The sequence below is a fragment of the Falco biarmicus genome, chromosome 1 (assembly GCF_023638135.1).
Source record: "Falco biarmicus isolate bFalBia1 chromosome 1, bFalBia1.pri, whole genome shotgun sequence".
Taxonomy (NCBI): Eukaryota; Metazoa; Chordata; class Aves; order Falconiformes; family Falconidae; genus Falco; species Falco biarmicus.
Window position 1 is genome coordinate 102,304,079 of NC_079288.1, and position 17,989 is coordinate 102,322,067.

At 40.9% G+C, this 17,989-nt stretch overlaps 1 protein-coding gene across 6 annotated transcripts in view; it reads left to right on the forward strand.

The window, feature by feature from the left end:
- Positions 1-17,011, forward strand: part of ANKRD17 (ankyrin repeat domain 17) — a 95,021-nt gene extending 78,010 nt beyond the window's left edge. For 5 of the 6 annotated variants that reach the window (XM_056354208.1, XM_056354217.1, XM_056354242.1 and 2 more), the window contains 13 exons: positions 440-602; positions 1,403-1,498; positions 2,892-3,008; positions 3,829-4,000; positions 4,818-5,265; positions 5,676-5,831; positions 6,061-6,210; positions 6,752-8,400; positions 10,249-10,446; positions 11,483-11,731; positions 13,647-13,822; positions 14,156-14,320; positions 16,079-17,011. In XM_056354208.1, the coding sequence (XP_056210183.1) occupies positions 440-602; positions 1,403-1,498; positions 2,892-3,008; positions 3,829-4,000; positions 4,818-5,265; positions 5,676-5,831; positions 6,061-6,210; positions 6,752-8,400; positions 10,249-10,446; positions 11,483-11,731; positions 13,647-13,822; positions 14,156-14,320; positions 16,079-16,138 (3,799 nt within the window). In that variant the 3' untranslated portion in view covers positions 16,139-17,011. The remainder of the gene's footprint in view (positions 1-439; positions 603-1,402; positions 1,499-2,891; positions 3,009-3,828; positions 4,001-4,817; positions 5,266-5,675; positions 5,832-6,060; positions 6,211-6,751; positions 8,401-10,248; positions 10,447-11,482; positions 11,732-13,646; positions 13,823-14,155; positions 14,321-16,078) is intronic. The other variant, XM_056354226.1, reaches the window with a different exon arrangement.
- The last annotated feature ends 978 nt before the right edge of the window (positions 17,012-17,989 follow it).

Genomic DNA, 17,989 nt, shown 5'->3' on the forward strand with positions numbered 1-17,989 from the left:
GATTTCTTTTTTTTAGATTGATCTTGATGCATGTTCAAGTATAATAAAGTCAATTTTGGCTATGTAGTTTTCCAAGTGGTTGTTCTGCTTGTTGGATTGCACTTGAAATGTTGTAAGTTGTTCTGAGTAAGCTAATGAAGAATACAGTGTACTGATGGATGGCAGCTCGTGAAGTAGAGAAACTTCAGAAACAGCTGACAAACAGCATGACTTAAAGTATTAAAAATGTTTTTAGGCTGTGTTGAGGATCTCGACAGCATCAAAAGAAACAAAAGCATAATTTTGGAAGCCAAAGCACTCTGAGAATGCCTATGTTTGATGTAAAAATTAGTATTGAACTTTACTCTGTTGTTGTTGCTTGTCCAGTTTGCCAGTGCAGTTGCTAATGAAATGAAAATGTGTGATCCAGAGTTTTGATTGAACGTGTTTGTTTTTGTAGAGGAGCTCACATTGATGTGCGTAACAAGAAGGGGAATACTCCACTGTGGCTGGCAGCAAATGGAGGGCATCTAGATGTTGTCCAACTGTTAGTGCAAGCTGGAGCTGATGTGGATGCTGCTGATAACAGGAAAATAACTCCTCTTATGGCAGCCTTTCGAAAGGTAGAATATGAAGTTCAGCTTTGTTCTTAGCTAGTAATGTCTTGATCATCCCTACACAGCTATTATAAGTAGAACATAGCTGACAGAAATGACATATTTAAAAATGTCAACTAATTTTAATACATAGCATTGAATCTTCAAAAATAGGTATGTGTGTCACCTGTATATCTGTGTTAAAGTCTCGTGGAAATTAGCTTTATAGGCACTTTACTGCGCCTGGTTCTCCTGGGTCTGTTGGGAGGTGAAAATTGCAGTGTATATGTGCAGAGATGGAGGGAATATGTGATAGAACGGGGGGGGGGGGGGGGGGGGGGGGGGGGGGGCGGGATTTGAGTTGGTTTCTTAAGCAAGAGGGGATGAGTGGTTTTGCAAGGGGGGGGGGGGGAAGTGAGGTTAACCCAATTTGACTCTAGAGGTAATTGTTGTTAGCAAGGGAGGATAGTTCCAAGTACTGCAGTACTTGAAAAATTGCAAGTGACTGCTGGAGCCTGCAACTGTGAAGTTGCCAGAACTGGGCATTTGAAAACTACCAAAATAAGAGAGAGAAATTGTGAAAGTACAGCTGGAGTAAGGGCAGCCTGACAACAGGTACTGTAATTGTTAGGCATAAATGTGAAGAAACATGCCTCACTAGTCTAGGAGGTGATAAAGATTTTTTTTTAAAAAAAAAGTGTTGAGACTATCATTTGAAGGAGTTGAAAATAAATATTTTGCAATGAGTCCTTGTACTAAAGTGTTTATTAGCAAACGAGAGGCATCTGGCCTGATATAAAATTTAGTCCTTGAAATTTCTTTTTCAGGGTCATGTAAAAGTGGTGCGCTATCTAGTGAAAGAAGTAAATCAGTTTCCATCAGACTCGGAATGCATGAGATACATAGCAACAATTACTGATAAGGTAAGATTGTAAGACAAAATATTTGAGAAGGAATAGTGCTGTGTCTGTCTCAGCTTTAGAGTCGAGGTTATGGTCTTCAGCTTCCTGGTGTACCAGAAATCAGCCGAATAATGAGTTCCATTGGAATTTTTGAGAAAAAGAAAGTTGCAAAAAATGGAACACATAGCCATGGTAACTTTGTGTGCCTTAGTACTGTACTGTCAGAGTAGTAGTAAAGATGGTGTTGGTTGTTCTCCATGCTTATTTTTCAAGTGTTTTCCCAGTCATTTCTTCATTCTGCTCTGCATTCCTCCCTGTTGAGCAAGTTTGTACTGAATTTATGCTGGCTTTTGCAGTGAGGTGGAGGTAACAGACTGAGCTTGGACTAAAAACATGTGACCTTGAGTATGAAGCTTCATGATCTTGTAGAAAAAGTTTGTACTAGAAAGAAGACAGAAAACATAATGGACAGTGGTTTCTTAGAGTTTATTAAGTGGACTGCTGGCCTTCATCTTCAGTCCAAGTGAACAGGGCAAAAACTCCTTTGTAGTAAGAGAAACGAGAATAACAACCAGTCCAGAAATAAGGTTGTAATGCTTCTGTCTTTTCACTGATGTACTGCACTGCTGCAATTGAGTTGTCTTCTTTCTGGGTGTCAGTTTGTGATGAGCGTGTTGAGGCTGAGGAGCTGCTAATGTTTAAGTTGGTACGTGCTTTATTGCCAGTGTTTGTGACCACTGTCCGCTTCTGTGATGCTAGACACCCTATGCATTTAAACATTTTCACTGCTATGCAGCCAGTGTTGGTTTGTGAGTAGTACTGTAATACTCAAGTTGTTTCTCAGGTGTCTTGAAAAAAAAGCAGCCTTGCTTTATGATGTATTTGTATTTCTGCAGTTGCTTCACCTTTCTGATCCTTAGCCTTTTACAGGGGCCCTCAAACTACGGCCCACGGGCAGGATACGGCCCCCCAGGGTCCTCAATCTGGCCCCCAGTATATACAGACGCCCCCACCCCCGCTGGGGGTTGGGGGGAAACCAAGCAGCCACAGATGACTTCCTGCCACTTCATCCGTGCGCCAGCCCCCTGTTTAAAAAGTTTGAGGACCCCTGGCCTTTTATTTCATTTTTTTTCATCTTTATAATGGGCATAGTTTATAAACTGCCTTGTACTGTTTATAGCATGTTGAAATGTAGGTTATTGATTGCAAGTCACACACCTGTGGCTGGAGTATGCCTGCAAGGTTGGGCATGAAGAGGAGCTTACTGGAGGGAATGTAAAGCTCTCCCTTAAAAAAACCTTCCTGTGCAAGTAATTGAACAGTTACTTAATTACAAGTGTAAGCTTGAGATCATACATTCAGACACATGCAGTGTTACTGTTTCAAATAGAGGGTTGATGAACTTTCATTTTAGGAGATGCTGAAGAAGTGCCACCTGTGCATGGAATCAATTGTTCAAGCCAAAGATAGACAGGCTGCTGAAGCCAACAAAAATGCAAGCATTCTTCTAGAGGAGCTGGACTTGGAGAAGGCAAGTTAAGAGTGTGGAGCTCTGCATATTTATTGATAAAACTCCCGATTTCATGTTCCTTCAAGATCATAAGATCAGTGAATGCAGGTATTAAAGTATAGGAGTATATGTAAATACCATAATTGGAGTGTCTGCAGCTGAGCACCTTGTTCAGGTAATCGTTGAACATTACTTTCGCTCTTACTCAGAGAAATTGGATCAAGAAACTCCGATGTGACTCTTTGATCTTGGATAATATTGTAACAAAAGAAGAATTTCTGAGTATAATTTTTGTCAAGTGCATGATAAATGGTCATGTTATAGTCACACTGGTGAGGATTTTGGGTCCAAACCCTGGTTTTATCTTAAATAGCAAAAAAAAAAAAAATTAAATACTAATAATGTACTGTACATAGTACAGTAGTAGAAATCTAATGGAAAAATTGAAGTATAGTGTCAAATGAGTGCACGCTTTATATTCAGGCTAGCTGAAACTATTTCGTGTTCTGATCTGTGAAAAGGGAGATGTGTGTGTCAGCAGTACAGTCTAAACAACACCCAAGGTTAAACAAAGAATCCTTGAAAATGCATCTTGGAAAACTGACTTAAGTTTGTGGTGTCTGTCCTCTGTTTCTACACTAACCTTCTGTTAACATGAGTGAGCAATCTGTTTGGAAGAAGTAAATACGTAAAAATATGGATCATAGAGAATTCAGCTTCTGCTTTGTAAATGTGTGTTAGTCTGAAATGCCAGTTCAGCTTCCTAGGAAATAGAAAACATTTACATTTGTTGAAATGCATGAGACATATTTTAATATTGTTCCATTTGCTTGACTTGTAGTTAAGGGAAGAAAGCAGGAGACTGGCTTTGGCTGCCAAAAGAGAGAAAAGAAAGGAGAAAAGACGGAAGAAAAAAGAAGAACAGAGACGAAAACTAGAAGAAATAGAAGCAAAAAATAAAGAGAATTTTGAACTTCAGGCAGCTCAGGAGAAAGAGAAGCTGAAAGCTGAAGGTGATTTAAATTATTTGCCTTATTATTTTTGAAACACTACTACCTTCCTTTTACTCCCAGTCTTAAATACTTGCTTTTCCTGTCAAAAATTGTAATCGAGTTTGCTTATGACCTTCTGAGCTTTCCTTTTGTTCACCTTTTCCATTAAGCCTGTAGATTAGCATGATGGCTTCGGTGAGAGTTAGGGGTTAACATTACCATGGGGATGGCGTTGGCTTTCTTTTTTTCATTCCAGGTCCCAAAAGTTAAAACCAGGTCAGTTACTTTTTGTTAGCTTACAGAGAGAATTGCAATGATGATTAGCTGAAAAAAACCTGGCAATACAGAAATTCCAAATATGCATCATTCTCTTCTTAGTGATCAAAACCTGGCTCTTCTGTATCTTGTGGTAATGAGTTGTGTGGTGTACTGAGAAATGGTTTTCACTGATTGTTCCCTCACTCTGTTATGCTGAAAGAAAGGGAAGACATGACAATTTTTTCCTGTTGTCTCATATGCTTGTTTATGGCCCCTAATTGCTTGTGTCTATTTTCCCGTGCCTGAATTCAATTTTACATTTGTTAAATTGCTACTGCATTTGTTCCAAGAAAAGAATGAAATTCTATATGAGTTAGAATAAATAAGGGAAAAGGCACTATGGTGTGACACACAGAGTAGTTTTACAGAGGCCCACATAGTTAGTGGTTCTGCATGTTTCTTGGAGTCTTGTAAAGTTACTCATGGGTCATTTGATAGGACTGGTGTGACTTGGAAAACAAAACCACACAAGCTTCTTCAAGCCAGCTGAATTGGTACTGTTTTTTTACTCTTCCATCAGATGATCCAGAGGTCCCAATGGAGCCTCCTAGTGCTACCACTACAACCACCATAGGTATATCTGCAACTTGGACAACATTAGCAGGTTCCCATGGGAAGAGAAATAATACCATCACCACAACAAGCTCCAAAAGAAAAAACAGGAAAAACAAAGTAACAACAGATAATGTTCAGATCATATTTGATGATCAACTCCCAATTTCCTATAGCCAACCAGAAAAAGTGAATGGTGAATCGAAGAGCAGCAGTACTAGTGAAAGTGGTGATAGTGACAATATGAGGATTTCCAGCTGTAGCGATGAAAGCAGCAATAGCAACAGCAGCCACAAAAGTGACAATCATTCTTCCACAGCTGTTACTAACACACAAAGCAACAAAAAGCAACCATCAGTTCTTGTCACTTGTCCAAAGGATGAGAGGAAAGCAGTTGCTGGCAAATCATCCATCAAGTAAGTTGCTGTGACCACGCATGTCATCTTAAGGTGGTGGTTGCCCTCCAGTTGAGTGCTGCACCCATGCCTGTATAGACCTGCATTCTTAAATCAGTTGTTAGGAAGTGGATGAGGCAGTGTACATGGTCTAGCATGTATAAGGAGTATCAACATTATAACATTATTGCAGCATGAACTTGAACTTAGTAGGAGGTTCTGAAGGAAGAAACATCATTGTGGATGTGGAATTGGGGAATTGTTGGAGTATTTTGAGATGTAAGCATCTCAATTCAAGCTACTACTTAGTAACATAGTACTACTTACGCTAAAAGAGAAAAACGGTTGGAGGGGGCTGGAGAACAGGCAAAATGCAAGTCATCCTTCCTTTTTTTTGACTGGATAACGATAGCATTTTCTTTCTTTTAAAGGTTGTCTGAAGTTATTAGTGAAGTGACGAGTAATTCCTTGTCTACTTGCACAAAATCGGGTCCTTCTCCCCTTTCGTCTCCAAATGGAAAGCTAACCATTGCGAGTCCTAAACGTGGTCAGAAAAGGGAGGAAGGATGGAAGGAAGTTGTGAGAAGGTAAGGAAAACATTCCCTTAACTCCCCCTTGTTGATGTCCTTTTTCAAAATGATTTATGTAGTGTAGCACTCTCTGGGGTTACTGAATGACCTTCTAAGTGGACCTGGTAGATTGCACGATTATCTCTGCTACATAGGCTGAATTACAAATTTTAACACTGTTTTAACCAACCTGCCTGCTGCTTCATGCTATGGAAGCACTTTCAGTTAATGTTTCTTTTTTGTATAGATCCAAGAAGGTTTCTGTTCCATCGACTGTGATTTCCAGAGTTATTGGTAGAGGAGGATGTAACATCAATGCGATACGTGAGTGCACAGGAGCACACATAGACATTGACAAACAAAAGGACAAAACTGGAGATAGAATAATAACGATAAGGTAAGCAGGCTGCTTGATTTGGTCATTCCTGTGGGAATTTTTTCATTGTAGAACACTTACCTTGTGTAGAAAAACCCAACAGGCTTGACCTTGTTGTCCCTTGAAAGATAGCTTTGAGACAGTCAGCTAGATTGCTTTGAGGCAGTCGGCTCTTTGAAGCAGAGGAGACTAATGGGGTGGGAAAGCAGAGAACAGCTGCCAGTTGGTACCATTGTGTTTGTACAAAAGAAGACTTATGAGACAAGGTGGAGCGTAAGCATTAGGATTCTGTGTTTAGACATGGCTAAATCTGTAGGCATATTTAGAGAAGTAGAAGTTTTAACCATTTGGGGTTTTGGGGAGTTACAAGTTCTTAACTTGAACTGCTTAAATAGTCAGCAGCAGTAACATGCCAAGCTCGGTCTTCAGGTAGAGAGTTATTTTTCTATCTGTGTTAACATGACAGAAGACTGGCCGGGTCATGTGTTGGAGGTACTTCACTATAATGTATGCAGATGCTTTAGATGCACTTTCCCTTTTCCTTTCCTTTTCCTTTTTATAGGGGTGGCACGGAATCAACAAGACAGGCCACGCAGTTGATCAATGCTCTGATTAAGGATCCGGATAAAGAAATTGATGAACTCATTCCAAAGAATCGTTTGAAAAGTTCGGCTGCAAACTCCAAAATAGGGTCTTCGACACCTGCCGCCACTACAGCTGCTAACAGTTCTCTCGTGGGCATCAAAGTGACCACTGTAGCTGCTTCGTCAACATCTCAGACTGCCTCCGCGCTCACTGTGCCTGCAATTTCTTCGGCATCCACTCACAAAACCATTAAGAACCCAGTGAATAACGTGCGGCCTGGTTTCCAAGTTTCTCTTCCATTAGCATATCCTCCTCCACAGTTTGCACACGCTTTACTCGCTGCTCAGACTTTCCAGCAAATCCGTCCACCTCGGTTGCCCATGACGCATTTTGGAGGTACTTTCCCACCAGCTCAGTCCACATGGGGTCCGTTCCCTGTTAGGCCGTTGAGCCCTGCAAGAGCTACCAACTCGCCGAAACCTCACATGGTGCCTCGCCATAACAGTCAGAACAGCAGCGGTTCTCAGGTGAATTCAGCAAGTACTTTGACAACTAGTCCAACAGCTACAACAAGTTCAGTGGCTTCTACTGTGCCTGGTTCTTCTGCAAATGGCAGTCCAAGTTCACCTTCTGTCAGAAGACAGCTTTTCGTCACGGTTGTGAAGACATCAAATGCAACAACGACCACAGTGACGACCACAGCGAGTAACACGAGCACAGCACCTACGAATGCCACGTATCCAATTCCTACTGCCAAAGAACACTACCCCGCATCTTCGCCCTCATCTCCTTCTCCTCCTGCACAGCCAGCAGGGGTTTCCAGAAGCAGTCCTTCTGACTGCACAGCGACCTCTCCGAATAAAGGTGCACCTTCGTCTGATCCAGAAGTGGGTAGTCCGCCAGCAGTGGAAACGAGCAGCTCAACCAGCAGTAGGCAGCCCAGTTCTGGTACCGGCAGCTCATCTGTGCACCCTGCTCATCAGCAGCCTCCAGGAGCTCCTCTGCAAGAGGCAAGACCCCCTCTTCAGCAACCTCAGGTTCCTGCACCAGATCCTCGAATGGTTGTGCCTCCAAATTTAGCAGCGACAAGCTCATCTGCTCCTGTGGCAGGTCCAACAAATGCCCCGATGACCTACCCCATGTCTCAGACCTCAATGGGGTCTTCTCAGCCTGCAGCTAAGATGGAAACCCCGGCCATCAGACCGCCTGTCCATGGAACTGGTAGCGTCCATAAGAATTCAGCTGCTGTGCAAAATTCTTCTGTCGCGGTCCTCAATGTTAATCACATCAAAAGGCCCCACAGCGTTCCTTCTTCAGTGCAGCTTCCTTCTACCTTAAGTACACAAAGTGCTTCTCAGAATTCAGCCCATCCAGCAAACAAGTCTATGGGTAACAATTTCAGTGCTACTTTACCATTTGGGCCCTTTAGTACGTTGTTTGAAAACAGTCCTACATCTGCTCATGCCTTCTGGGGTGGTTCCGTTGTTTCATCTCAGACAACACCGGAGTCTATGCTGTCAGGAAAGTCTTCATTTTTGCCAAATTCAGATCCTTTACATCAGTCAGATACTTCCAAAGCCCCAGGTTTTAGGCCACCGTTACAGAGGCCAGCTCCAAGTCCCTCAGGTAAGCCTGTGTTTTTATTCACACCTTAATATACTTAAACGGTAACTGCTGCATGATTTTTATATTTGAATGCATAATACTCTCTATGCCCCAGCTTTTGTGGTAGTTTCTAGGAAATCACTCTGCTCTGCACCAAAAGGGTGCTGTAAGGTAGTTTGTTTCTGTAAGCAGAGTTGAGTTCATCTTCCTTTTAAGTGCCACCTGCCAAATCTAATAATTATTTTGCAGCCAATGAACCTGATAACAGCCAAGCTGAGGCGTTCTTTTTGCCATTCCAATCTACTCTCCTACAATAGCCAAAATAATAAAATGCTTCAGTATTGTTTCCACCTCCCTTTTGTACTACTACCAGCTAATAACTCTTCTAGTTTGCGTTAACTTGCTTCTTGTCCTGAGGCTGCAGAAAGGTATGCCGCATCTTCAAAGTGTTAGGATGATAAAAAAAGATTGTGTTTTGATGTGAACTTGTAATAAGAGGTGTGTTCTCTTAACTGCTAAATTCGATCAAAAAAACTTAATTTCATTGGCTTCTTGAATTTTTTTAGTGAGATGTTTAGCCTTCTGCACAAACAGAGGCCAAGGGTTTGTCACAGAACTTGTTCTGTAGCTTCCAGAAAGTACACACTCAGTTTGTACCTTCTGTGCCAGTTATAGTAGGACCTGCAAGTTTTTTATGTAGTTTGGTTTATGAATAGAGACATATAACAGCTAGATTTTTCATGTTTTCTAAATACCATGGTGTTGAGTAGCTTTTGAGGTGTGCTCTGTGAGTTTTGTCAGCTTAATATACTACTTAGCATTTTGACTTCGGCACATGCGTACACTGTGTATCACTTGAGTATGCCAGTTGGTTCCTGAGTAAAAGCAGTGCTCTAACTGCAGTCCTACTGTTACTTCAGCAATTTTCCTTTTGGAAGGCTGCAGGCACAATCATTTAGATTGGCAGAGTCTATGGAATTTGCAAGTATTACGTTAGTTTGCAGGAAGGTAGCCCCTGAGAGCCTGAAGAATTTGGCAAAAAAATAAGAGGTTGGATCTTGGTAACAGATGATGCAGAGGAAGCAGGTGCTGTTACTTCTTTATTCTTCTGCCTGTCACCAGTGAAGGGATTTTTCCTAACTAAAACTACAAATTCAAATCTTTTGTCACTCGCAACTTTCTCCTACTTGTAAAGCAAGTGCCACAGCAATTGGGTGGTAACAGGCTTCCGTAATACTTCTTGAAACTTTAAATCCTAAGACTTTATTTTTCCCTTTCGTCATTGAGGAGAATATTGAGGGGGTCGTAGTTCTTGCATTTTGAATACCTTGTCTAATTGGTGCGATTTGGTCTTAAAAATTAACATTTTCTTAAGCAAGTTAAAATGTATCCCTGGATTGGGGAAAAAATCACCTCAGCGTTGTGATCATGGTGTATATAGACATCGTTCTGTCAAATAAAAAAACAGCAAGAAACTCTTCAAATCTTTACTGTTATTTCCACCATTCTTGGTACAAGACCATACTTTCTAAATCTAAAACATTTAATTGACAGGTTAATAAAATGCTCTGTTACTTTTCTGATGTACAGTTATATCAGAATGTGTATTACATTCCTTTAATTATTTGCATTCAAGGTACCTGCATGATAACATGAGAATCATTATATATACAGCAGAACTGCCACATGCTGTCAAGACTTGCAGAGAGTATGAAGCATAAGACTTGCAGTTCTCTTTGGAAAATAGTTACAAATTCCCCCCAACAACTGATGGGATAAAAGTTTTCCTTCTTTATTTCCATGATATGGGCAACCTCTTCATGGAGATCTTGGAGTAGTGGGAGTCACTTGTGCCAATTTCTCTCATAGGTATTGTCAGTATGGATTCACCCTATGCTTCTGTAACACCTTCTTCTACACACCTGGGTAATTTTGCCTCAAACCTTTCGGGAGGTCAGATATACGCACCTGGGACACCTCTTGGCGGAGCACCTGCAGCTGCTAATTTTAACAGACAGCATTTTTCCCCACTTAGTTTATTGCCTCCATGTTCATCAGCATCAAATGGTGAGTTCTAGTCAGTGGGAAAGTAGTTGAGAAGCTAGTGTACAAATGAAGTGGCCTTATGCACTGCCTCTTTTAGGTAGGCTTGCCTAGTTTTGTTCATCTTAGCATTTTTAGATATGTTTTATACCTTTATGCAGTCCAGATTTTGAGATAAAATTTCCTTGTGCAAGTTGTGATCTCTAGTGTGGCTTTTTAGCAGCTAAGGTCATGCTATTGAGGAGTTCCTTATTCTTGCTGCAGTTAACTTTGGCCTGTTACCATATCTGACATCTTTTCAGTCATTTTGGAAAGAGGAGGTTGGTTTTTTTTGTTTGAAGGTAATACTCCAAGTGTGAGTTGTTAAAACTTTGTAATGGTATTTTACTAAAGCTAGCTCGATGGTGGTGATCGCTTATTTTTTGTCATGTTCTTAGAAATGTGGAGCACATTCCAGGAGAAAATACTTAGGGCAAGTTCTGGTACCTTCCTCCACATTTGGCCCCTGCAGTTTTGGCTGTGCAGCGGAGGTTTTTTGGAACAGAAAACAAACTTGAGTGCTGGCTTATTCAGGGAACATGTTAGTCTGTTTTATTGGCAAAAACCCCACAGAGAACATATCAGAATTAAAAAAAAACCAACAAAACAAACAAAAAAAAAAACAACCCACAACAGAAATAAACCAAGAAGAAACAAACCCAAACCAGCCCAACAGTGTGGGTTTATTTCAGCTATGCTGTTGGATATAATCTTCAAACCCCCTATTGCTGATACACAGTAATGCTTAGCTCAGATTTTGAGTCATGTGTTGTCATTGGTTGGGGTGCATGTTCAGTAACTGACAGGGCATGATAATAATTTTACTTAAACTAAATCAGTAGTGAATGTGTGAATGCAAAACTGTTACAATTATCTTGAAGTGTTTGCTGTATGAGTCTGCCATTAACAAACTACCTGTTCCCATTTGCTTGATGTATGGCTTGACATTAAAGGATAGGTTTGTGGTGACCTGAGAGGATGTGGATGCCATTACTAAGTGTTGTCATTGCTCCTCTTGCAGAATCTCCTGCTCAGTCGGTGTCTTCGGGAGTAAGAGCACCATCTCCCACTCCTTCAGCAGTGTCCTTGGGATCAGAAAAACCCAGTAATGTTTCTCAGGACAGAAAAGTTCCTGTTCCGATTGGAACTGAGCGGTCTGCACGTATTAGACAAACTGGAACGTCTACTCCATCTGTTATTGGAAGCAACTTAGCTGCTCCAGTGGGGCATAGTGGGATCTGGTCCTTCGAAGGCATAGGTGGCAATCAAGGTACGTAGTGTCAGCAGATGCCCCTGCGCTTGCAATGACCACAGTACTGTGTTTTCTTAACTTGCCTTGGGAGCTGAAGGATGATGCGGAAGTGAGTGCCGCAAAATGTTAGGAGTGCTCTTTCTGAAGGAGTTGCAGCAGGGACCTCTGTTGGCCCTCCTGTCAGGTTCCTTGTGTCTTAGCCAAGGTCTCAGGAAACCTCAGGGCTTGTGAAGCACCCTGGCTGTGAAGGCTTATTACTCAAAGCAAGAAATAACGGGGAAAATAAAATCACAAGGTTTACAGTATTGCACTATGTGAGGATCATTGGATTTAAGAAGAGGGGAAATAAAGATGTCTTGAGATAACTGTATATTTTATTTCTGTTGATAGATTATTTTGTACAACAGGAGTTAATATTTAATTTGTAGCCAAGGTGGAGCTTTTTGTGCTGAGGATTGTGCAATTGATTTTTTTTTTTTATGAATCAGTAGTAGCCCATATGTGGGGTTTTTTGTTCTTTCCAGTCATACCATTCTCATTTTACTAATGCAAGTCTCTTGGCTCTCCTATACTCGCATAGTATTCAATATTTCAGAATTCCTTAAAAAACTTAAGTTACTGATGGGACATTTTTTCTCAGCAAACACTTCAAGAGTCTTGGATGCAGTTTATAGGAAAGTGCTGATTTTTTTTCAAATTGTTTTCGTGGGATTTCATGTTTGTTTGGGGATTTATTTTGCTTCAAATGAGGGGGAGAGAATCATGAGGCCATGGTGGATGGGACCTATAGACAAAAAAGAATTTGCTGTGTGGTTCGACTGGGTTGCTCAGGGCTTTATCCAATCTGATCTTGAAAACCTCAGGGATGGAAACTTCTTAGCCTCTGAACAAGCTGTTCCACGGCTTGACTGAGGAGTCCAAACAGCTTAAGGGACTAACTGTGTATATGCTTTGCATGTGATGAGTGTGCTGCCCTGGGGCTTTTTCCCCCAAAATACAAAATAGATAGGATGTATCCAAATGTGTGTGTGTTGGTTTGGGGTTTTTTGTGTGTGTGGTGGTGTTTGTTGGTTTGGTTTGGTTTTTTTACTTCACTAGTGGTCTTTTCCCCACCTGTGTAGTGAGATGCTATTCGTCATTAAGGCCTTAGAAATTGAGTATGTTTACTTTCATTGCATAGGTGTAAAAACTGCCATCTATGCCTGTGGTTCTGCAATGCTGCTTGCCTTCTGCTTATTCAGTTACTTCAGCATTTAGATGTTCAGTCCAGAATGGGATTGGCTCTTCTCTTGTTGAGTATTAGGATGCTTTAGAAATGTTTCTGTATTCCTTTTCCACCCCTTCAAATATAGTTTGTGTATGTTTTATTTTGAAAAATTGGCTTTCTGGATGCCTGAGGTTGGAACTGTAGTAATACCAAACTGCCTCTGATAAATTCATGTGTTTAGAACATGAGCACACATATCCAGGTGGTCGTTTTCTGGTTTTGCTTTTCAAAAGTACTTCTCTGTCTCTTAGTTCATTACGTAATTCATGAAAGAATGGTAATGAAGTGGACCAAATACAAATAGTCTTCATAGTGTACATACCCTTTTGACAGCATCAAATGTGCACAGAATTTAGGTTTTTGGAGAAAAAGCAGAAATGGCAGCTTTGCTTCTCAAATGAAGGAATATCACAGAGGTGACACTGTGCTTGCATATAACTGTTGAAAACTCCTTGCACTGGCTCGGGGCTCCTGCCATGGAGCATGCAGGTGCTGTTTGTGTTGCTCTCTGCCCCACATGCAGCTAAGTTTTAATGCAGGTAGATGTGCAGGAACTGCAAGCTGAGTGTATGTCACAGACATAAGTGTGTGCAGATGTTTAGGCTGGAAAATGGATGATTAGCAAGTGTCACATACAATGCTGTTGGTGTGTCTCCTGTGTGTTAGATAAAGTGGACTGGTGTCACAGCGGAATGGGGAGCCACATGATTCACCGGCCAATGTCTGATCCAGGGGTGTTCTCACACCAAGCCATGGAGAGAGATAGCACGGGAATTGTAACGCCTTCCGGTACATTCCATCAGCCCGTTCCTGCAGGATACATGGACTTCCCAAAAGTCGGGGTAATGGTCTTGATATGCACGGTACCACTTGATTTACCTGTCAGTGCGTGAGGCAGATGAACAACACAGAGGTATCATTCACAGTGTGGTTGAGCATGCGTAAGCTAAAATGCTAACTAGCCCTCACGTATTGCAGAGGCATAGATTTAATAAAAAATAACTTGTCTGTGATGTAATAAGTATTCATAGAAAGGTTTTTCATAAATTCGGGCATTTCATTACAGCTTTAAGACAGAATTTTTTTTAACGTGAGTTCCCTTTTGTCTTTCTGTAAGTGCAATAGTAGCAGTGGTTTTGAATATGTACTGATTCTTGCTTTTTCCTCCCCCTAAGGGCATGCCTTTTTCTGTGTATGGGAATGCAATGATTCCTCCTGTAGCCCCCATCACAGATGGTACTGGAGGCCCTATCTTTAATGGGCCTCATGCTGCTGACCCATCTTGGAACTCGCTGATAAAGATGGTTTCAAATTCCACAGAAAATAACGGGCCTCAGACGGTAATTTTTCAATTTTTATATTCTCAGTTTTCTTTTAATGTAAGAAAGTGTGGTGAAGATGAGATAGTAGCTGTTAGAATATATGAAAATAACACTGTAGTGTTTCTTCTTTGTACTTGTCTCTAAAGGGCTGATAAAACCAGCCTATTCAGTGCAGCACTGAGTGCTGTACGTGCTTACTGGCAAATTTGAAACGTTAGTCATCTCTCCAAAAATAACTGTAGGTTGTCCCAAGAAAAAATCGACATCGCTGAGTTAATCTACTTCAAAGGAGTGTGCTGCTGTTACTGTGTTCTGTGAACATAGTTGTGCTTGAGAACTGGGAAGCTGGCTTCCAGCTGAGCTTGGAGAAGCTGCCTGTTTAGTCAAAGTAGACACCAGGTTAATTACTGCAGATCAGCTCTTTTGATGATGTCTTGTAGGCAGGTCAGGGTAGAAAAGATAGTTTTACACTGTATTTTACTCAAAATGATCGTATGATTTCTCTTCAGTTCTGCCTTTTGGAAAACACAATTGATTGGTGTTTCTGAGAAAAGCCATTTATTTGCTGTTATGTAAGCTTTCCATTCCCCAAAAGGGAAAACGGCATTAGGTCTAAGGGATTGTTGCTGGGCTCTGAAAGGTGTGTCATCTTTACTGTGTTAGGAGTTCACATAGGAAGGGATTAAGTAGCTCTTCTGTCCACTGCACTGATCTTGCCTGGGTTATAGGCTTGTCAGCTAAATATAATTTAGGTATAGGGATTATGTTCTCCTAAACCTCCTGTTCGTACTCAGCCAGCAACTGATACTGTAATGGAACATCAGTAGCTCTGTTACATTATATCTTGTCTTTATTTTTAATTATTCAGTGAACCCTGTTATACTGCTACTAAACAAAGATATTTCTGGACTTAATTTGCTTGGGCATCATCCAAGCTGCAAAGAGCAGCTCCCGGCTCTGGCAGATCATATAGGTGTGCAGAAGAGAAGGCAGTCTGTTGTGTGGCCATGGTTCACGTGTTGCTCTGAAGTGGCTCGTGACGGTTATGAGGTGTCTTCTGGTTTAGTGAGAAAACATTGTCCCCCAAAGAAGGCTTTGCTTTGTTATACTTGGGTTTTCCCAGAGCTGAGGGTGTTAGTATGCATTAAGGGAAAATAATTCAAGGTGCCAGAAATCAAGTTCTTGGTTGTCAGAACTTCCTAAGGTAGAGAGGAAAGATAATCTCTTGGTCTGAAAGCTGGAGGTCTTCTGTCCTTGCAAATAATTTTGCACGTGAACAGAATCCTGTTAATTTGCCTTGAGAACAGACCTGGCATGTTCAGAGGGAATACTTACTTCACTGGGTCTAAAGGGATACATTTTTCCCATGGAACAGTAAAACATGTATTGCATCAGTGTTGCTGTGATGGAGGATCTAGTGGGCATAAATAGCATTGATTTCTGTCCTTGACATTGCTATGAAGGAAGGCAGTCTGGCTGAGTGGAAATACTTTTTTTGCCTGAAGTAGAAAGGAGGAGGAAGATGGAACCTTTGGCCATGGTGAAAAAGTACATGCAGAAGGATTAAACCCTCATTTCCTTCTTTTCTTACCTGAATTGCAGCAGGATAAAACTGGTGGTGAAAGGAACATTTTTGTAGTTTGAGTGATTGCAATGTTGTGTGATGTTGAGCCTTAGTTGTAGTGAAAACCATAAGCACTGTAGAGTGATTTTTTGGCTTTGGAACTGTTTTAAGCAGCCCTGAAGCTTGATGTTAAATGAAACTTTCTCTTTCAGGTGTGGACTGGAACTTGGACACCTCACATGAACAGTGTGCATATGAACCAGCTTGGCTGAGTGGGATCAACTTGCTAGCCTTGAGATTCCTTTTTTGCAGAGGAAAACACAAATGGCAGAAACAGTTTATGTGCTCCCAGATCATTCTACTGATGTGCTTGACTGAAGTGTGTAGGCTTTTTGCAGAAGAACTTACTAACTGACCTTTTTCTGTGAACATTGTGACCGCCCATTCCCCACCATCATACGTTTCAACTTAGTTAGCCTTTACTCTTTCCTTTCCTTTCCTTTTTTTTTTTTTTTTGACATAACTTTCTGTTGAAGCTGTTCTTTGGCTGGTTGGTTTTAGTACTGTAAACTGCTTCTGAGCAAACACAGAAAATTTAGCAAAATTATGTAAACTTGATCCTGAAGTTTTAGAATGGCAAATAAATGTACAATTGTTTACATAACAAATGGCTAAGCAGAAAGTAAATTTCAATATGTCAGTATAGAGGCTCTACTTTATGTAGACTTAAATTAATGTGAGATATGTACCTTCATATTCAGAAATCTGGATGTTTCCTTCATACATTAAACTATTAATAAGCATAACTTTTCTACTTGTGTAATTTAAGTACATTATAAAAGAAAAAAAACCACAAAAAAACCAAAAACAAACAAACCAAAAAACAATGGGCATTATCAGAGGGCTTTTCCCAAATCTGTGTTGTTTTTTTTTTTTTTTGAGAAGGCATACATCGGTTGTAACCAGATAATAAAGAGTTTCCATTTTCCTTCTGTCAAAGGCTTTTCAGCAAAAAGCACCTGAGAAAAACAACAGCCTTTTGGCATGTTCAGAGTTGTCTCCACTGAGAACTCTCCTACTTGCCCAGGAAACAGGGTTAAATGTATCACACTGCAGCATCTATTAAAAATTATTCTTGTAGTTGGGTTCATGCAGCAAGGTCTGTTCTGTTCCATGAGCGCTCCCAAAGCTTCTGTTCCTCTGGTTCCTTTCTTTATCAACAAATATAATTTCAGAACGTGCATCCTTGGTGTGTGTTAGTTCAGGAATGAGACTTTTGCAGTTTTAGCAGAGCTTCACTGATGAAAACCAGCTCCAAAGGAAGGCTTATTTCAGAATAAGTTCTAGTAGACAATGTCTTACTCTGAACTGGGTCCCTGCCCCATGAAGGTTTGTTCCAAGGGAGAATTTCCTTATAGTCATGGTCAGGAGCTGTCACCTTTGCTTACAGTTGCTCGGAGTGAACAGCAGTAGCAGGAGGTGAAGGCTTGGGGTCCTGTGAGGCCAGGCTCGGTCAGCAGTGACACGCAGCTCCAGTCAGGATCCCCGTGCTGTTTGTGTACATCTAGTTTAAAGCAGTAAATCTATAAGTTGAATATATTTTTTTGTGCAGGACAAGTGGGGGCCAGTGTGATCTGTTGCTGGTTATTCTACATGCAGGAAGGTTGAAGAAAAGCTTGTTTTTTCCTTGCTGTGTCACTTGGAGGCAACAGTTAATCTCCTGAGAGATACAATCTGAGGAAGAAATATCCCAGATGAGTTAAACAGGCTGCTGTTAAGGCTGGAATTTAAGAAGTGCTATTTTATATTTATTATGGTACTCATTGGAAAGCCAGAAGGAAGAAAAACAAACCCACTTGTCCAAAGAAGCATATTGCCTTTTAAATATTGTAATATCTGAGATGTCCAGAAAGTTTGTGCTTATTGATGTCCATATACAGGCTATTAGGTGATGCTCTGAATAAAAGTAAGCTCCTTTTTCCAGCTGTCAATATGTCAAATGCATTGTGTAAAACTGGTTGTAGCAAAATGGGTACCAGACTAAAGAACTAAGAAAAAACAATTGAAACTCCACTTCAGCACACCATAGTGTGAGTTGGGGAATAGTGCCCTGTCAATCTTCA